The 18,875-nt window shown below is 36.1% G+C and overlaps 1 protein-coding gene across 1 annotated transcript; it reads right to left on the bottom strand.

Moving 5' to 3' along the window:
* Positions 1-935: 935 nt before the first annotated feature.
* ATP6V1C1 (ATPase, H+ transporting, lysosomal 42kDa, V1 subunit C1) lies at positions 936-18,849 on the bottom strand. The gene is made up of 12 exons (XM_009701996.1): positions 18,672-18,849; positions 16,195-16,262; positions 14,972-15,057; positions 13,897-13,991; positions 8,767-8,858; positions 7,574-7,672; positions 6,143-6,211; positions 4,765-4,857; positions 4,583-4,676; positions 3,968-4,065; positions 2,652-2,778; positions 936-1,548 (listed from the first exon to the last, which is right to left on the bottom strand). The coding sequence occupies exons 1-12, from the start codon at positions 18,801-18,803 to the stop codon at positions 1,453-1,455; spliced, it is 1,149 nt and encodes a 382-aa protein (XP_009700298.1). The 5' UTR covers positions 18,804-18,849; the 3' UTR covers positions 936-1,452.
* Between the last annotated feature and the right edge of the window lie 26 nt (positions 18,850-18,875).

Below are 18,875 nucleotides of genomic sequence, written 5' to 3'. Positions count from 1 at the left end.
CTTTCCCCGTTAACCTATAAAAATAATGAGAAAATCAAATAAAATTTTACACAGTACTTTTTTTTTTTAATAGACTTCAAACACCATTTCATTATCAGTAGCTAGATGCAACTCTTGCACTCAAAAGCTAGCCTTCTCTTTTAATAATTAGAAATCTTAATGTTGGCTTATCAAAGACATCAAATTCCTCAAAAGTGCTTCTGGTTCATGATTAGAAATTCTATAGCCAAAAGCTCTACAGTGCTTAGATTCACAGTATTGGTATTTTCAGCTAGGGACCAAATTAGAAAAAAAAATCCAGCTGTTACAGTACTTCACATAACAATTTTGACAAATCAGTGCTCCTCCAGTCTCAGTCTTAATTGAAGTCAGTTTTAAAAGGTACTGCAGTTTTTACTGCATATTTAGCAACTGGAACATGTAGAATACTTGTAATAGGTGTGATAACTGCTACTGAAATAAAGAACCCCTCTCTACACATTAAAAGGAAGCTGTCATATTCCCTGTATGGTAGAAAGGATGCTGCCAAAAAAAAAAAAAGGTGAGCATCTGATAGTACAGTATTCAAAGTCATATAGTAGTCCCAAGCTTCAAGTGATTGAAAAGAACAAAGAATTATCCAAAAAATCTCAGATCAGCCTAGCTTGTTAGCATCTCGCATTACCTCTATCTTCCCTATAATAGTCTCCTATCTTTTCTTCAGAGTCAAAGATATAAACATAGAAAAGCATTCATACATAGGTTTGGTGGCCAAACAACACACTTGAGCATTTCTGCACAAAGCAAAAGAAATACCTGCATCTCTTAGAAGTATCTGTGCTGATGTCAATTGCATTTCTGTACCACTGCATGCATGATGCAGCACTGGTTTTAAGACTTAATACATCGCTTCAGTTCAGACACAGGTATCTACAGTTACATGAGGTACAAGAAAGTGACACATTTGCACAGGCATGTTTATTTTTTCCTGTGTTTACAGTGCTTCAATTATAATTTTAAACCATTCAGAAAGCACAGTTTCATACCAATTTTACATACTTTACATCACAGTTCAACAACGTTAACACAATTGTATCCACTAACTCAAATGAACAAAATGGCCATGAACTTTTACACTATTCTTCTGTAAACAAGTTGGTTTTTTTTAATAAACAATGGTAAATGGAATTAACACAGACCACCATACGAAAGAGGAATGAGCTTTTCCTTAAATAAATCACTCTGTTTATAAATACTTCAATTCTCTCAATATACATTTACAGACATAATTGATTAAAAGCAGATTACCTACACTGTTCTTTAAAACATCTAGAGATGGACCAGTGTGTGTTAAATTCACCTAACAGAAGAAGCAAGCATATGATTAGTAGAGTGTTAAAAGTATTACTGTACTTCAATCTCACTTCTGTTTGTTTACACCAACACTGAGAAGACTGTCATGTTAGGGAACTTTTACTTGAATTCCAGCAAATTACAATCAATCTTGTAGTACACATATGGGTAGTACTCCTGCTGACTGAGGTTTAAGCCTGGAATATCCATAGTTGCCTGCAAATAAAGTTTTGAAACCAGTTATACTCTGAATTAAGAGTCCCTGCTCAGAAGTAGATGAAACTTTCATATGTTTTAGAAGCAAATAGGCCAGGCAAGACTTCAAGTTTAAATTTTCACATTCAAGTGACTGTTTAAGCAACAGATAAACTTAAAACTTTGAGAAATGAGTAAGAATATTTTTCAAAATGAAATACAAGTGTTCTTTCAAAATCTAAGTAGTTTTTTATCAATAATTCACATCTGTTGTTATAGTAAACACATCATCACTAAATGGAAGAGGAAGTACTGCAATTATGTTTCACTACTTCTAAACACAGCTTACGAAAAGAATGCTATACGGTGCTGAATGATCCATGAAGTTACATGAAGTTCAGCATCTTTAATTTTTTTAATCGTCTCGCATCCCCTTTCCCCAAAAAGGGCCTGGAAATACTCTGGAAAAACATTACATTAAATATAACATTAAGAAATATTATTTTTAATCTTTTTTAATTCAGCTAAACTCATTGTGTGGTCTATCTTTAGTTAATCCCAGCAAACCAGTTTTAAACAAGAAAATGAGACCTCTACAGATGGAAAGGATGACTCCATCTTGACATCAATTCAGCCTCCTTCAGCAGAGGAGGACAACTATGTTAACTTAAAAGCAAAGACAGGAATGCAACCAGAAAAAAAAAAGTTTCAGTATTAAGGCCACTGTTACTGTAGACAATTTATCTATCCCTTCTGGGCTCAAAAAAGATATGAAATGTGTTCAAGATCAAAGTTGACTTTGTTTGAATTCTTTGAGGATATTAATATGTATGTGGTCTATAAGATACCGTTCCATCAGTAGTAGGAAGGAATGCAATAAGAAGAAATTACATGAGACTTATACTAGACAGCTCGTCAAATGCATTGGTTGCAACTTTAAATACCATCTGCTTTGCAAAAATGTAAAACAGAAATGGCATTTTTATAAGGAGACATAGTTTTCTGTACTTTTAGAGAATGATGGAGAATATGGAGAGGTGTAGCTTTTTAATAAAGCCAGTAGACTTTTTTTAAACAGACTAAACCTAATATTGAAGGGGAGTAGCAGTTACAAAAATACTTACATCAATGATAGCTGCTGCACTGCTGTCAAGGTGTTTGTATAAGTCATACAAAACCTCCCTCAGTTTCTTCATTGTTTTCTTATTAGGCTGAAGCAGCATGGCCTGGAAGTTAACTGGCAAACCATACCTGAGGAAGTCAAGCAGAAAACTATGAAAATGCTGAAATAAGCCTTCTTTTATCTTTCAATGCAGAATTTTATTTTATTTTGAGAAAGAATCCTATTGCTGAAGAAGAAACCCTGCTCGTTTTCATTTTCACAAGAACATTCTGTTTCTACAAGTCATAAGGCATCAATAAAGTAGAACTTCTTTCTTCAAGTTTAAAATAACAACACAGCAGTCTAAATTCTTTTAATATAATTTTTAATCCTTGAGTACTTAGCACAATTCTCCAAGTTACCTGACGTGTCAGACTAAGTTTTGAACATTCCAGTTATTTTCCGTGCCAGACTTTGCTTAGGCCAGTAGGTGGAGAATCTAGCATCTACTCAATCATCCTTTCTAGGTCTGTGGAAACATTTGCCAATACTCAAATCAAGTTCAGCTTTCCTCCTTACTCAAGTTTGTCTTCAAAATAAGCCCGTAGCAGCTATGAAACAGACTAGAACGCAAGTTAATGTGAATTTTTTTTTCTTTTTCTCCTCTGGTTGATTCCTTTACGATAACTTAACAAAAAGGCTAAAAAAAACCTTTCCATTTTCTAAGGCAGAAGTCCTTTCAACTCTAAAAAATCCAGATCCTTCTTTCTGCAGAACAACTACAGCTGTTCTTACGTCAACGTAGTAACTATACTTCTGGATAGGTACGAAGAAAAAAGCAGAGAAATTTTATAGTTACAATATTGAAAGGTTTAATACAGAAAAGTTTAGACTATAAAATTCTGAGAAAGGCATGTTTTAAAGAAAAAGCATACATTTCAAGATGTCAAGCTGTATTACTCAAAGCCTGAATACTTTTTATTCTGAACTATTCACATTTCCCACTTAAATAGAAGATACAGTAAGCTCTTTTTATAAGCAGCTCATAAAGCAAGCTCAGATTCAGCAGAAATGCCTTGCTGCAACTTACGGAGTATCTGTAATTCCTAAAGCACCGGTGGAAAAACTATCCAAGGGGCAAGATACACAACTACCTACCTCAAATATTCCACAACTGGAAACAAGTGCTATTGCCATCAGCTACTCTTACTACCCTACTTCTTGTTTCCTCCTTCCCTGAAGAGTAGCATTCACATACCTCAGTCTGGCAAACCCAAGCTAGATGTAAATTCTTACAAAGTCTAGGAAGAAAAGCACTATTCAGGTCTGCCTCATTACCTTAAAACAGATTCAACAAAAACTCGTAGTGCTTTCACGTGAATCCATGCAATGAAAGCTTCACTGAAATTAACTTTCAGCCACCGAACCAGAGGCCCCTGTGAAAGGGAAGAGGAAAAAAAAATTACATTATTCAAACTTCAGAAAGAGATTCAGCCCATTAAGCATGTTTGAGCAGATACTCTGTATCATGATAAAGACAAGTTCAAGGAAGAGTTCATTATGGACATAATGGCTCAAGGGTGTTTTGATACTAAGTAAAGAAAAATTTAATGAGACTTCCGTTGTATTTTCTGTACACCACCTCAGCTGCCGTAGGCTAACTATACTAAGGATCATTTTAGTAATATCTGATTATTTCATTCAAATACTTGTCCATTTTCATACTTCATATATTATCAGCTGCAATATCAGCACTTGGTTCAATGCAGTAAGGAGCATTTGTGCTACAGGAAACTCAATTATCCCTGAGCAGATTAGCTGGCTGACAGGCTGACTACGTCACGTCATCCTTGCAATGCTTTCTCAGAATCACAAGTTCATGAAATTGTTATGTTGCAATAACAAGTCGTAGATGTCTCATGCTTTGATAATGGCTAGTTTATACAGACTTACAAACTGTTTCTTCTTGTCAGTTGACAGTCTATTCATTTCTTCTTTATCCGCTTTCATCTCTTCTTCATTATACTGGAAGTCACGGACCATAAATCTGCATTTGGAAGTGAATAAAATCAAGAGTGGCTATCCAGAGATCCTCCAGAGCATGAGAGACAGAACAAATACAAAGTAAGGCTTACTTATATTCTCTTGCTTTATGCTTGAAGTCATCCACTGCCTTACTGAACAAGGTGACGTTACAAAGGTAACTATCTTGATCCTCAAAGAGTACACTACAGAGGAAAAAGTAGTGTCAGAATTAATAAGGTTCAAGTCACCACAGATCTGATATATAGTAGCTTAAATTGTACTTTATCACTACTAGGCGAGAACATAAATGTAGATAATCACACAGGATTAGTTCCCAAATTAAACACCTTATACAGAAAGTAACGGAAACTTTAGCAATTGCTCTTAATTATTCCCTTCATAAAGGATTGCAGTTTCCATTTCACAGAGACTTCACCACTGAAACACTTCATAGGGGTCTGGATATTTGTTCAAGTTAAAATTACTTTACAGGAAAAGGAACTAAAGCTGGTTTAACACTGAAAAGTTTGGACTACAGAATTCTTAGAAATGTGTGTTTTCAAGGAAATAAATTTAAAATAGAAAAGGACACAAATTAAAGAGACATAGGTTGATAAGAAAAAGTGCTTCTTCGGCTGTAAAGACAACCACTCAGTTTACTATTTTATAGTTTAAGACGATACTGCTTATTTTGAGACTTCACCTTAGAAAAAAAACCTTGAAGAGATTTAGATTGTCCTCAACGTCATATTAGACTGTTCCTCAAGGTCATACTGTCTTCAGTACAAGCATGATCCAACAGTTTAACAAGTCACCTCTTCTTAAGCTATCTCTAGGTCAAATCAATCTCTAGGTCCTGATCAAAACCTCACTCTGTCATCTGAAATTAACAACACATCAATGTTTTGTGCTACACATTGACTTTATTCTCAATGTGGTTACAAGATTGCTAAAGTGGCTTAACAGTATTAACAAATCCTGCCTCAGTCTTGCCCATCACAGACACCAAGCACCAGCTTGGTACCAAGGGTGTTTGTTAGCCCAAAAGAGACAAATTACTTTTCTTTGCACACAAGAAAACCATCCACACTTCAAGTTCTTCATTCTTTAGCAGCTTTCAAAAAGCATATTTAACTGTTTCAAGTCCTCTGAATACAGGCATAATGCTTACAGGCTAGCAGCTAGTTTTGTTGCTAAACCCCACCACGTACCAGCTTGAAGCTGAATGTGTCTGACCTGAAATAGATTAACTTTTCAATTCTTTCTCTTCCCACATAAGTTAGTTTGGTAACTTTGTTAACCCTAGAGTTAGAGTTCCTTTGAATTTTTCCTCAGCTACAATATAATCAAGCTTGATCAGATAAAGCTATAAAGCTAGACATTTTGGTAAGTTTTTGACCAATCTTTAAAATTCAAAGTCACTAGAGATAAAGAACACTTCTAAAACACAGTACATGCAAATATGAGATTTAGCATTTAACAACTTACTTGCTGGAACGTGGAACAACCATCTCTGCTAGTGTTTCATATTGCTTAACCCAGTCATTATAATTTGACCTAGAGAATACACAGGTTATGGTTAGACTTTTAGTACTGTAGTAAAAAAAGCCTTAGATTAATGAATTAACTTTTTTAAAAAAAAAACATTAAACACATTTAAACATCATATCTTCCAACCCAGGTGTAGGTTGTCAGAAATACACAAGACATCAGGGACAGTCCTCCTCACGCTGCTTTTAAGACTATCGCTAAATAAACTATAATGTGAGCAAAACTAATATATTTTATCTTCAGTCCTCATATAAGTTTACAAATGTAAAATTTTTGAAGTCAAAGAACTATGAAATTAAATTAGTCATCATTAAGCACAGACCTCATGGGACCAAATGGACTTAACTGTCAAGGTTTATCAGAAACTTCTTATGTAACTCTGCTCTTCTGAGTTACCAATAGGGATACTTTTTCCACAATTACAAATGGTTTCCCGAGAGTCCTGCACTTGCCTGACGGACTGAGAATTTTGGAAGCCCTGCCTTTCTGTAGTAGGTTCTGTAGAAGAGGTTCGACCCTTTCAACACTAAAACCAAACCAAAGGTAAAAGAAAAATAACAGTAGAGAGATACTAACCACCTAAAGCCACTGCAAAACTGTTTTGCCTTCAGAGTTTTACATGTGACAGAGACGACTGCTTCATGTGATAAACAGCCTACGGGCCATCTTTGCAAGTTAGGAGCTCTCTTTGTTCCCAGTTCCAGAAAGAGAGTTTAGTACCATTTTCTTTTTTTGCAAGAGTCTTAAGGACATCTGTATCGCCACTTTCCTTGGCCAGAGGAAAAGGTGGGTGTTTTTGTTGTTTAAACATTTCAGACAGAAACAACTTGTTCCCCCCAGCAAACCTTGGACATGACATAAGCAGTGTTCCACTGGTAAAGACTTAGATAAGTAAAAATGCAGTGTTCTGGCAATCTGAAAAAGTGCAGAGCAAAGTAGTAAAGAGTCCACTTCGCTCACTAAGTGGTGAAAGCCAGCATAGTCCTAACCAGGATAATTCCATTATTAAGTCTTCTAATGTAAAACAAGTCATGTTTTTACTCAGTACTTATTATTTTCATAAGGACACCTTCTGCAACATGACTAGTTAAGGCTAATATTAGATAAGAGACATAAGTCTAATCTCCAGGTTTTTAAAGAAATTAATGAGTACTCAGCATTCCTTATGATGAGTTCTCGTGAACAATGGAATACAGGCACACAGTCTCATCCGCCTCTAGTAAGTATCTGAATGTTTGTGTTCATTTACCCAGGAAAACCCCAAACAAATTCAGATGTCCTTTCTTACAGTATTATAGGGTTGTGGGATCTATTATTTGATTTAAATTTCTTATTTTATTCTGCTCTTAGGACAAGCAATGAACTTACTTGGGTACAATCACTAATAACGTGACCAAATATTCTGAATTGAGTACAAAGTCCTCTTTTTTTACAATATCTGCAAGACTTCTGGTTAGCAAGCTTCCCCTGCAGAGAAACAAAAGACAGCCAGAGTAAATACATGTTTAAGAATTGAATTCGTCTGGACAACAGTTTCCAGTGCTTGATAGTATAACATTTTAAAAAATACATTTTACCTAAGCATTCACTATTAGCAAAGCAAACAATGTCCTTATACGCGTTTTGTATCTTACTGTCTAAAGTTACTAAAAGTTTTTATCAGTAGCTTCACTGCTGTGCATCATTTCCATATTCCAAATACCTCACACACTTAAGAAGCCAAGTTCTCTTTTTAAAAGTGATTTAAAAAACACAAGAACCATTAAAACCATTAATTGTGAAGTCCAGTATATGGAACCTTAGAGTTACAACTAAGCTAGTACAGACCTACATACAGAACCTCAATAAAAACTTAAAGCAGCATGTTGCCTCATATTCACAAAAAACTAAGAATATACACAGATTTAATGAGGCTTAGCTGACAAATTACCATGGCTTAACACAGAACTTATGGCTCACTCATTAAATGGCTATCATTAGTATGACCCATGGTTCTGAATCAGCCAGCAGGCTTGTACTATTAACTGTAATGGTAGGGTTGGGTCAAATTAAATCGACCACATTTGCACAGAAGAACTACTGTACCTCAGCTGTATTTCAGATGATCATCACATGTACATGACAAGAGAGCACACAGTCCTTATTTATTATCTGCATGTACACAACAGCTGTCTCTCTGCTGGTTAATTCTGAGCGAAGAAACCCAGTAATACTGATATGCTTAAAGCATAAATTTGAGTGAAGAGAAAGCCTCCCTGTTTAGACAGACACCTAAGTAGCAGTGTTACAAACCACTCTAACAGCAAGCTTCTCTCAAAAGTTCCAGCAACTTACACTATTTGTACATGCTTTTGTGTATGTCATAATTGCTTATCAATCGCAAGTGAGCTATTACCAGCAAGCCAGCTGGTAATAAATGTTCTTTTATGACAGCTGCTATTCAAAATTGATAAACACCTCGAAAATACATTAAGCTTAGAGCCTATACCTCTCCATGTTACTAAGTTTCCATGGTTAGATAACTTTCCTGTACTATGTTAGCAAAAAATACTGTGACTCACGCATTCTTTCTTTCCAAATTCTGAAGGTTCCCTTTCAGATTATTGTATGCCGAGGCTCTTGCTTTTAGATCATTGTCAATCTGGTTTACTCCCTTAAAGATAAAAATAAAAGGAACCATGTCTAAAGAACTAGAATAGTTTTTAAATGATTTCTTAATTTCAAAGCTTAGATCTGCCAACAAACAATAAAAAATACACAAGTTAAAATGTTTATTTCTCTAGTGTTTGACAAACTTTAACTCAGAAAACTCTTAAGTTATAATTCCTTTAAAGGAAAATCAGCCATTAATAAAAATTACACACCCTCTTCTGGCATCAGCTGGACATGCTACTGTACCCAGCTAATCATTACTCCATCACCTTGAGGCTACCATCCTCCATCTCAGCTAACAGGAGAGATCATTTGAAGTTTACCTTCCAACTATGATACAAGTACACTTGTGAACACTGGGTACCATTTCCTCCAGCTGTTATCTCACTTCTCACTATCCTTTTCCCACATTAGAGTTTCAGTGACAAGAATGATGGTACAGTTTTATGAGTAGCAAATCAAGAATTAAGTAACCCAATGCATTATTGATTTGCATCATCTACAACTTAAGAGAAAAGTGTTGCACTGTAGTTCCCTATTGCAATTTGCACCTTTCCTTGAGATGAACAGCCTTGGTCACTCAGAGACAGAGTATCAACCAAATACATCATTTGCCTGATTCCAAATGGCTGTTACTATTTACAGTTCTAAATATCATCACAATTATTTATGTCTTTTTTTCCCCAGAGTTATTTCCCATTTTGTATGTTTGCCAAGAAAAATAAAATATATTACATCGCTATCTCCCTTCACAAAGTCATCTTTTACACTGCTCTTTTACATTGGCAGTGGTTTACAACTGTAAAGAAAAATCTGTTTTATAGAAACTTTCATCATTTAGTAAAAACTTATGTATTTTGGAATGTCTTAAGTTGTACAGGGCCAGTTCCAGGGTAGACAAACAGTATTTCAGATTTGAATCCAACTTATTTCAGACAATAAATATACCTGTCTAATCAAGTAGAAGCAGCATTCTACATTTAATGTCACTGGCAGCCTTCAAACATCTCTCAAACTTTCCTATCAAAGTTCCAGCTATTTTACTAGTTAGACTCAGACTGTCACATTCAGTTTGCCATTGCTGCTCAAGCAAGCCATCCTTCTCAAATCCATTCTCCAGGATTAATTAGCGTGATTACCAAAAATTATTAATTCCCAGCTATGTAACTTGGCAGCAAGTGGAAGAACACAAAATAAATCAAGCAATCAGCAGGTCTTAAACATCCAATCATACTCCTATCAGCATGTACCCTACACAAGGAAGTATTTTAAATTCAATATACTCAGTAACAGTTGGATAACTGAAAGAATGTGGTACAATACCGGTCTAGCATTGTAATACTGCCTACTGCTTCCTTCACTGCTTCCTCACTATGGTATGTAGGTACAAGCACATAAAACTGCCGAGGGACAAGCATCTGAACATAGTCAAGGGACTATCCCTTTATTTGGACTTAGACACTTGACAAAACATTTTGTTTGCATACAACACTTCAGCTAGGGGATCTAGATATGATTTTACTCTCACAAAACAGATCTCTTAAAAGCAACACCACTTAGTTACATAGCGACCTTGTTTATGGCAACCCGTAAGTTCACTTGTCTGTAGCAGGAAGAAGTCATTAAAAGCCTGAACATTCTGGCAGTTTCATTTGGCAACACGTTAACGGCTTGCACCTTTACAGATACAGCAATGCGTCAGACAAAATACTCTGAAAATAAGACAATTTAACCTTAATCATCTGTTTAAAAAGTATTTGAATTCTTTGACTGACATAACCTTTGGCAAAGTATGTGGAACATTTCAGCAGGGGCCACAAAGCACACATCTTCATGGAAGCTTTTTTACACTACAAGAAATGGCACTAACACTTTTTTTTTGTACAGCTGGAGGACAGTATTAGGGGAAAAATTAATCAGAGGCTATTAAGCTAGTACCTTGTGCATTTGGATTTTTTCCCAGACCGAAAACCTTCCCCTCTGCCTTTTCCAAGGACGAAAACTTTCAACAACAGTCTCTATGCATTGTTTAATGACAAAAAGCAAAAACTATTGATGCCAAACACTGCCTTTATGAACGAGTTCCACTCATTGTTTCCTAATTGTCAATACTCTAATTGCTCTCATTTGTAAAGTTAGTAGCCTTTTAAAAGAGGCCTGCTTAGACAAAAACCTGTTACTGCCACACCACAAACAAGAATCAGCCTCGCTTTCTGTTAAAATATCAGAGAATGCAGAATTGCAAACCTCAATGTCACAGCAGAGCTCTTGAAAATATATTTGTGTAAAACTGCCAAATCAAGTGACAATACAAACTTCCTTTTGGTAGCAGAATTGTTGGATAACTCATAAATGTCATTGCAAAATAAGGTAGACTCATGATACTGCTAAAGAAACTATCAATCTAACATAGTGGGCCTATTTCTACACATAGCAAAACCCAGATACTTAAACTACTTACATGGTCATTGGCAATACACATTAGCAATTCTTATAACTATACAACTGAGCTGTTGTATTTCAGTAGATACCTGGGCTGCTGAAAATGTTGACTAGGGCATTAAGGCTATCAAGGTTGCCTCCTTGCCTAAGTCTTATGACCGTAATTTCAAATACACAGAATGACTAGATTAAGTGACAGCTCTCACATGGCACAGATACCACCTTTGAAGTCTTCAGTATTGACACTGGGGTTCACAATATTTCTGAAAGTTAAGAGCTGAAAAAACTTGATTGATAGTTTCAGTGGATTTCCTTTTATTTTAAATGTTTCCAACACTGCTATAATTTTTCCTCAACTGACAAACTCCCCACTGCAGTTCCCATTACTCTCATTTTTGGCAGACATCAGAATCTGCTGCTATAGTGAGTGAGGAGGATATAAAACCATACAGGAAAAGTAGTATCTCATGATTTGACAAGCTTTTCAAGTTATTTTAACATCAATACATCAAGAGGTTTCACAGATTTTAATTAATGTAGCTCTACCAATTTTCCTATATCTTCATGTTAACCACATGACAAAGTGAAGATTTTAACTATGTCAGGACCCTCTTTGCCTTGGAACAAAACTGCTTCAAGCCCTGTGACATTACCTCCTAGGTGTCACTTCTACAAGAACGTAAGGCAATTTCAGTCATCTTCCTTCTCTTCTCCACTTTATGGACACACACCTGTGGCTCACAATTGAAAAAAAATTTTAAACTATTTGAAATCAGATTTATTACAGACATGCCTCTGAAGCTGTCCCTATAGAAGACAGGTACAGCTAAACATGCAGAGAAATGGAAACCCTCAAAAGGATGATTCAGGCTGAACTCCAGCAGACCTGTTTCTCTGCATTTAGTATCCAGTCTAATAATCCAATGAAGTCCCTAAATTAGATGAAGAACGTAAGCCAGTTATTTAATTTAAAGTTCAGGTTCTACAGTACAACTTTGCTGCAAGCAGACGATTTATCTAGCAAACTCCAGGACACAGCATAACATGCACTGAATCCTTGATAATATTTCTATAAAGGGCATATCCCTTCACATTCTTTGTCGCTTTTTCAAACTTAATTCTACAAAAACAAGTCCTATACTATGGCAACAAGTAAGTTCCAAAAATGAGACAAAATACAGTGGAAGACTTTTTTTTTTTCCCCTTTTTCATTGAGTAACTTTCACTCCTATTCTAAGGCCAAACTAAAGGACAAGAACTTTTTCAAGAACCACTTCCTTGATAAGACTTGTAGAAACCACTTCACCCTGTCTTATGTTCTCTCTATCTCTCTTTCCTCACCAAGTTCCTCTTATCCTAGCTTAAACTTCGTGCCTATACCTGCCAAGTAGCTGCTCTAAACAGCTGAACGCTTCATTCTTATACCTTCTTCTGAAGAAGCAAAAGCTTATGTACTTACATAGTGACAGATATTAAGATTATTATTTTATAACCGTGCGATATTTTTAAGGTGCAAATCTTAAGTCATAAGACAGTCAGTCTGCCTCCAACAAAACTCCACACTGCAGATGTCTTCCAGGAATAGTTACTGAGTGTAATTTGTGGAGTAAATTCAAGATGCACTGATAGCCCCAAAGAAAGTATCAAAATGAAAGTGTTAGTTGCATTCTTAGTCAGCTATGTGCCATATCTTAAGATTTTTGTAATCTCTGCAAAATTTTTAAACTAATAGTTTCAAGAAAGAAACTAACATCTAGACAATCTGCAGTTATAGTAAAGCACAAATCTGCCAGCACAAGTCACCCTATTCCCACCCCGATTATAGTTCCCACATACCCATCACCAAAGACTATCTCTATAGGTACCCAGAGTAGCTGCTTCTTTTTTCTGGGTTATGTATTTTATTGACACAGATAATTCCAAGAGTCAGTTTGCAGATTACAGAAACCAGAAAAGAAAAAAAAAATGAAAAAGCTGGGAAGGTATTAAAGCAAGGGCAGCTTACAGAGAACTCTTTCACTGTTTGAATACGGTAAGTCACTACTAAGGACTCTACCTATGCTCACAGCAAGTACAAACCAAATGAAATCCCCAAAGTGCAAAAAACTTTACCAAGGTAAAGACAGGGGGAAAACCCATGACAACACTCAAACAAGCTTTCCTTACATCTAACATTGAAGGCTTATTTTTCCCCTCACAACTGAGTGCCATAGCTTTCAGAAGGTAAATAAGTTCCCTGGTTCACTGCTAATAGCCCACACAATTTCAGAACATCAGACAAATGGCATGTCAGTACTGCAAATTTTAAACATAAGTGACATCAATTGCTAGCTATTTATTTGTTAACTCAGTGATCTTCGGAAACAAAAATCAGCAAAGACAGCACGATGGCCTTCAGGGCATGCTCTCCAAATCCTATCCCTACCCTAATATACTTCTTTGGTTACTAGAACACAGACACTGCTAGCACGTTTACTACTATTGTTATCAAAGTTACATCAAGCTATCAAAAATAAACAAATAGCTTTGAGTACCAAGTTTTGTGCATAAAAATCACAAGTTCAAGTAGGAAAGTTTTATAAAACAAATTACCTTACCTTTGCAATAATTTCTGAAATATTCTTCAAGGATTGCTTGATTGGGTATTTGGCCATATCCCACTGAAATCTTGTTACATAGGTGACCAAGTCAACTAAAATTTTAAAGAACAACTTTGTTAAGATAGACAATAAAAAGGCTGATGTATTATATTCCATATAGGATTGCTGTAACAGAAGAGTACTGTAACAAACTGTTTGTGGACCTTCAGATGTGTGGACCCTGAAAATAAGCAATCAAGTTGTAAGTCATCTGTGACCTCTGCCTTCAGATACTTCTTTCCCCACCTCTGTAGACCCTAAATGATGTTTACTACTAAGTCAATGATGTCTGGAGAAGTACTGACAAGACTAACTATTTTTTGCTTTGTGTGAAAAACGGGTGGGAGATGGGAGGGTTATGATGGAAAAAAAGAAGGCAAAGATTATGTGGTTGACCTGAAGCAACAGTTTTGTAAAGCTATCTATGAGAGAGACTACTCCAAGCCCCTATCCAAGAATAACTGTGTTAATTATGACCACCGCACTTGTCTTCATGTTAATCCACTCATATTAGCCTTTCCTGCATCAAGAGAAGTTGTGTTAAAATTTATGAAATAGCTTTGAAAACAAAATATTGATTTAGAGACTGGTGCAACTACAATAAAATGGGCAAATATTTCCATGAGACAACTAGTTTTATAAAGAGATTCTATCACAATCGGGGAACAACTGAGTAAGCACTAAGCACAGTTTACATAAAATCATACCTATTCAGATGACAGACTAACACAAAGAATGCTTAGAGTGATCAATAACAGTAATTTTTATGTTCCACCAGAGACTAGTGATGACAAAATACAGCCCTAAAGGATCAAAAGGCTTCTGTAAGTGAGTATTTAACGTGTAGATCTAATTTCTTGCTGTTCTGGATCCTATAATTTGTTTCAAGGCAAGTGATTTATGGAAAAAAGTACTTCCATGTCTAAACTAGGCTTTCAGAATGTCATACAGAGAAGTAGTATTCAGTATGTTTCCGGATCATTGCCTTCCCTCCTACACTTTCAAGATGCACATATCATGGTTAACACTTTACCTCCATTAGCCAGAAGATTCTCCTGAACTTTATCTTTACTGTCTTCTAGAACATCAGCCATATACTGGGCCACTTTCTTTACAACACTGAAAAATGAAAGACAAAGGTATGAAAAAAAAGAATGAAACAAAACCTGCCATTTTGAGAAATACCATTTATGAAACTGATCTGAGACTGGATCAAAAGAGATTGGACCAAAAAAGGAAGAGCTGATTGCTTTACATACAAGCTTTCCAAGAGCGCAAACTGGGCTCAGTATCTGAAGGAGACCAATTTCTCAAATACATGCCAGAATATCATTTAAATCCTTCTCTAGTGTTGCTACTCATCAGTTCTCAACAAGGTGAGGCTAATTCCCTCACCTCCAGGTAACAGAGGTTGACTTCAGGTGTAATCTCACTATATTCCAATCTTTTCTGAAGTCTGTGGTACTTTCAAAATCCTAACACCTTTCTAAAAACAGACAGTGAGGTAGAAATTGTCAATAATCCAAATTAAACACAAGGCAACCATGATAATGAAACACCAAAGATAACTGAAGAGCTATGGAGAAACGGCAGCCCTAAGCCCTCATGAGATCTTACACTCAAGACCTGCCTTCCTCACTAGAAAAGCTATGTTTAATATTACTCACATGCGCCATGCCAAATAGTTTCCTTCTCTATTTAAAAAGAGCTACTTAGCACTTCTTTCCTTGAAACAGAAGATGGCTCCACAAGTTCTGGTTATGTGAAATTTTGTTACATTTGCTCAAAACGACTTTCAAAGGACCATTAGTTTCTTCAAAGGGAATAGGTTTTGCATTTTAACATTAATGTTGTTTAATCATCTCTGTGGATTAGGAAACAACATGGTTACCTTCTCAAAGTCTGTAAATAGTACTGTAACTTCCTAAAAGAACAGTTGTTACTGCATTTCATCATCGCCTCCTGCAGCTGTCACGTTCAATTCTTAACAGTTCTCCAGGACCCAGCAGCACACAGCACTGCTATAGGGAGAACCATCCTTCATCAGTGCAAATGTCTCACTATTCCACAAGAAGTTGCCAAGTACAGATACTAGGAAAAACAGCAGTTTAGCTTTCTGAAATCTTAGCTTTCTGACTGCCTGCAGGGGACCACTATGAAACAAAATGTTGGAAATAACCTGCGTATTATTAGGACTTAGCGAACGGTCACATCATTATTCTAATAATTTGCATGCTAGTAAAAATAAACTGTTACCCCTCCACAAATGCATCCAGCTTAGCCAGCTCATCTGACAAACCAACCAAAACATCCAGTGTGCCAACCTAGAAGGAAAGATCAAAATGCATTAGCAATTGTGTATAAACATAGAAAGATAAAACCAAATAACAATAAAAGCTAAATCTCCTGAACAGGTACTTTTGCAGAACTACATAAACTACAGTACTTTAAGATGTCAGACTTGTTGATTTAACAAGGTCACACTGTGTTTCATTTGCTCAAGATACCCCTAAAGCACCACTGTATCAGATCTAACTCACTCTGGTGCACAGTTTCAGTCCTGCATTCCAGCCACCCAAAACGTGTTAAAACAACTTTGACATTACGAATTGGCTCCATTTCCCACAAGTCACTTGCTTCAACATTTGATTTACTACTGTAGATCAAACATGAAATTTCTGCAATCAGGTATCTCAGTGCAGGAGGTAACCAGAACACTTAAAACTTTGAAGATACAAGAGTACTGCAGCAGTCAGACCAACAAGAATCTAGACTTTTTGCATCTGGAGTAATGGAATTCTAGTTTGTCTACAAGCTTTCACTCTTTCTTCCCTTCTTCTCCAGAAAACACTTTCTTTCCTAATTTCATGTCATAATCTAGAGCAATACATATACCTTTCTGGGGCCAGGGATGACACTTACCTTTTTAGACTCTGTATAATTCAAAGATGAAAATTACAGCACAGTAAAATATTCTGTTTAGCTCTTTCACAAACAAGTCTCAAATTGGTCTAAGACATCAAAAAGTGTAAAAACAGCATAGCGGTGCTGAAATTAAACAGCCAAAGGGTCATTACGTTTAAATACGTCATATAATATCAGTGTTTCTTTGGTTCTCTCTTCAAGTACTTACACATTTGTTCATTCTATTCAATGAAAGTAGGAGATACCTCCAAAAAGACAACTCTTCTTATCTTTAATATTTTAGCTACTAGTTTATATTTCTTGCTGAAATATTACTAGGCATGAGTGAATCTTCTGTCTAGTCAAGATGCTATTAATATTATTCTTAGTCCAGCATCTTTGTTCTATATATTTGACCACTCAACTTTACATGATTCCTGTTCTCTTTAGCCTTGAAGCAGAAAGGAGCACAATTACTTAATTAACATCACAACCAAACCACTTTCCATGCCCCACCTTCTTCTGAGCTACATGCAGAATAAAGAAGCTAATGTTTTGACTACTCAATCACAAGCCACAGGACAAGTAAGTCCTTAAGCAATAAGGCTGCTGTTCAATGGAGACTAAATCACTGCTTCAATGAGTTTTAACTAAAGGATCTCAGTCCTTAAACAGTTTTACCAGGTCCACAGAAGCCAGACTACTTCCCATTGTATGTAAAGAATACTCAGCTTCTGCCCATTTTAGGGAGTAGAAACAAAACCAATCATTTATAGCCCTAATGGGCCACATCAGTTTTCAGCGATGACTTTTCTAAATGCTGTAGGCACCCTACAGTTTGAAAGCCATCCTGACTCATGTCTAAGGATCTCCTGGGAGAAGAGAGACATTTGCTACAGTCCCTCTTCTTATCCCTACAAGTATCTCTCTTGAAATAACTCAGGACAGTCTAAATGTGAATGTAAGTTAATGGCAGCTGGAACATCCTCTTAAAAGACACTCTGAAGCACTTTGTGCCCTGGGCTCATTCCTTAGCAAAGACTTGATCCATTCTGTAGCCAGAGACTGGTGGCATTTTTTTCTTCTTCACTTTCATAAACTTTGATGAGCTTTCACTCAGTTAAACTGAGCTCACAATTCTTCTTGTTCAAAAAACATTCGTATGTCAGGATAGACCTTTTCTTAATGAATACACTGGCTCATAACTTTTCCATACCCTGATAATTCTATTAAACCAAGAGAAACTGCTTTCAGATTTTGTTTCTGTTCGGTTCTCACAGTAATAGTTCAAAACAGTTTTCTTCCTATTTTCTATAAACACACATTAGCAGGTCACACTGGAATGCTCAGCTGGACATAACCACTACTCTAAACAAAAGAATGTTACTTCTGGACAGAGAAAAGGCAGCAGCTGTTTGACCAACCCCTGTATTTTAAATTGAGCCAAAAAAAAAACAAAATCAAAGGAAACCATAGTATCTGAATACTCAGACCACAAGTCTCCATTTTTCTTCTAATTTTCTTCTCCAGCTAACTGTTAGCAGAATGAGGTCAAGACTACTATCCCGGGAAAAACTGCTGTATTAGCTGAAAGAAAGTAGCTTGCTGAACCTTTAAAACTTACAGAGTGAACGATTTTTAAATTGGAATTTCAGAAAAAAGATAATTTGTTGTCTAAATTATTTTTTAGGTCCACATATAATCATCAAAAGAAGTCAGTTGTTCTCTCTAAAATGTCTCTAAAAGTATTCCCCATCTACAGTTTTAGTCTAAAGAAACAAAGATGATGCACAACATACTTCTTAGGACATGACATGGGGCTTACATACCTTCAAGTCCGGAATATTGAACTTTGAATTAGTAGAAAGATTGTTATTTTTTGTAGTTGCTGCATGTAGTTTCTCCCATGTCTGTTGACAGGTTTTTTCCCCAGGAGCAGAAATCAGCCAAAACTCAGTCATTTTTGTGTCTTTTATCTTGACGCTTTCTGCTTCTGAGGATAGAGGCAAGATGCTAATAGAAGGAGGGGGGGG

Source organism: Cariama cristata, unplaced genomic scaffold (assembly GCF_000690535.1).
Source record: "Cariama cristata isolate BGI_N322 unplaced genomic scaffold, ASM69053v1 scaffold10136, whole genome shotgun sequence".
NCBI lineage: Eukaryota > Metazoa > Chordata > Aves > Cariamiformes > Cariamidae > Cariama > Cariama cristata.
This window is presented reverse-complemented; position numbering and strand designations above follow the sequence as displayed.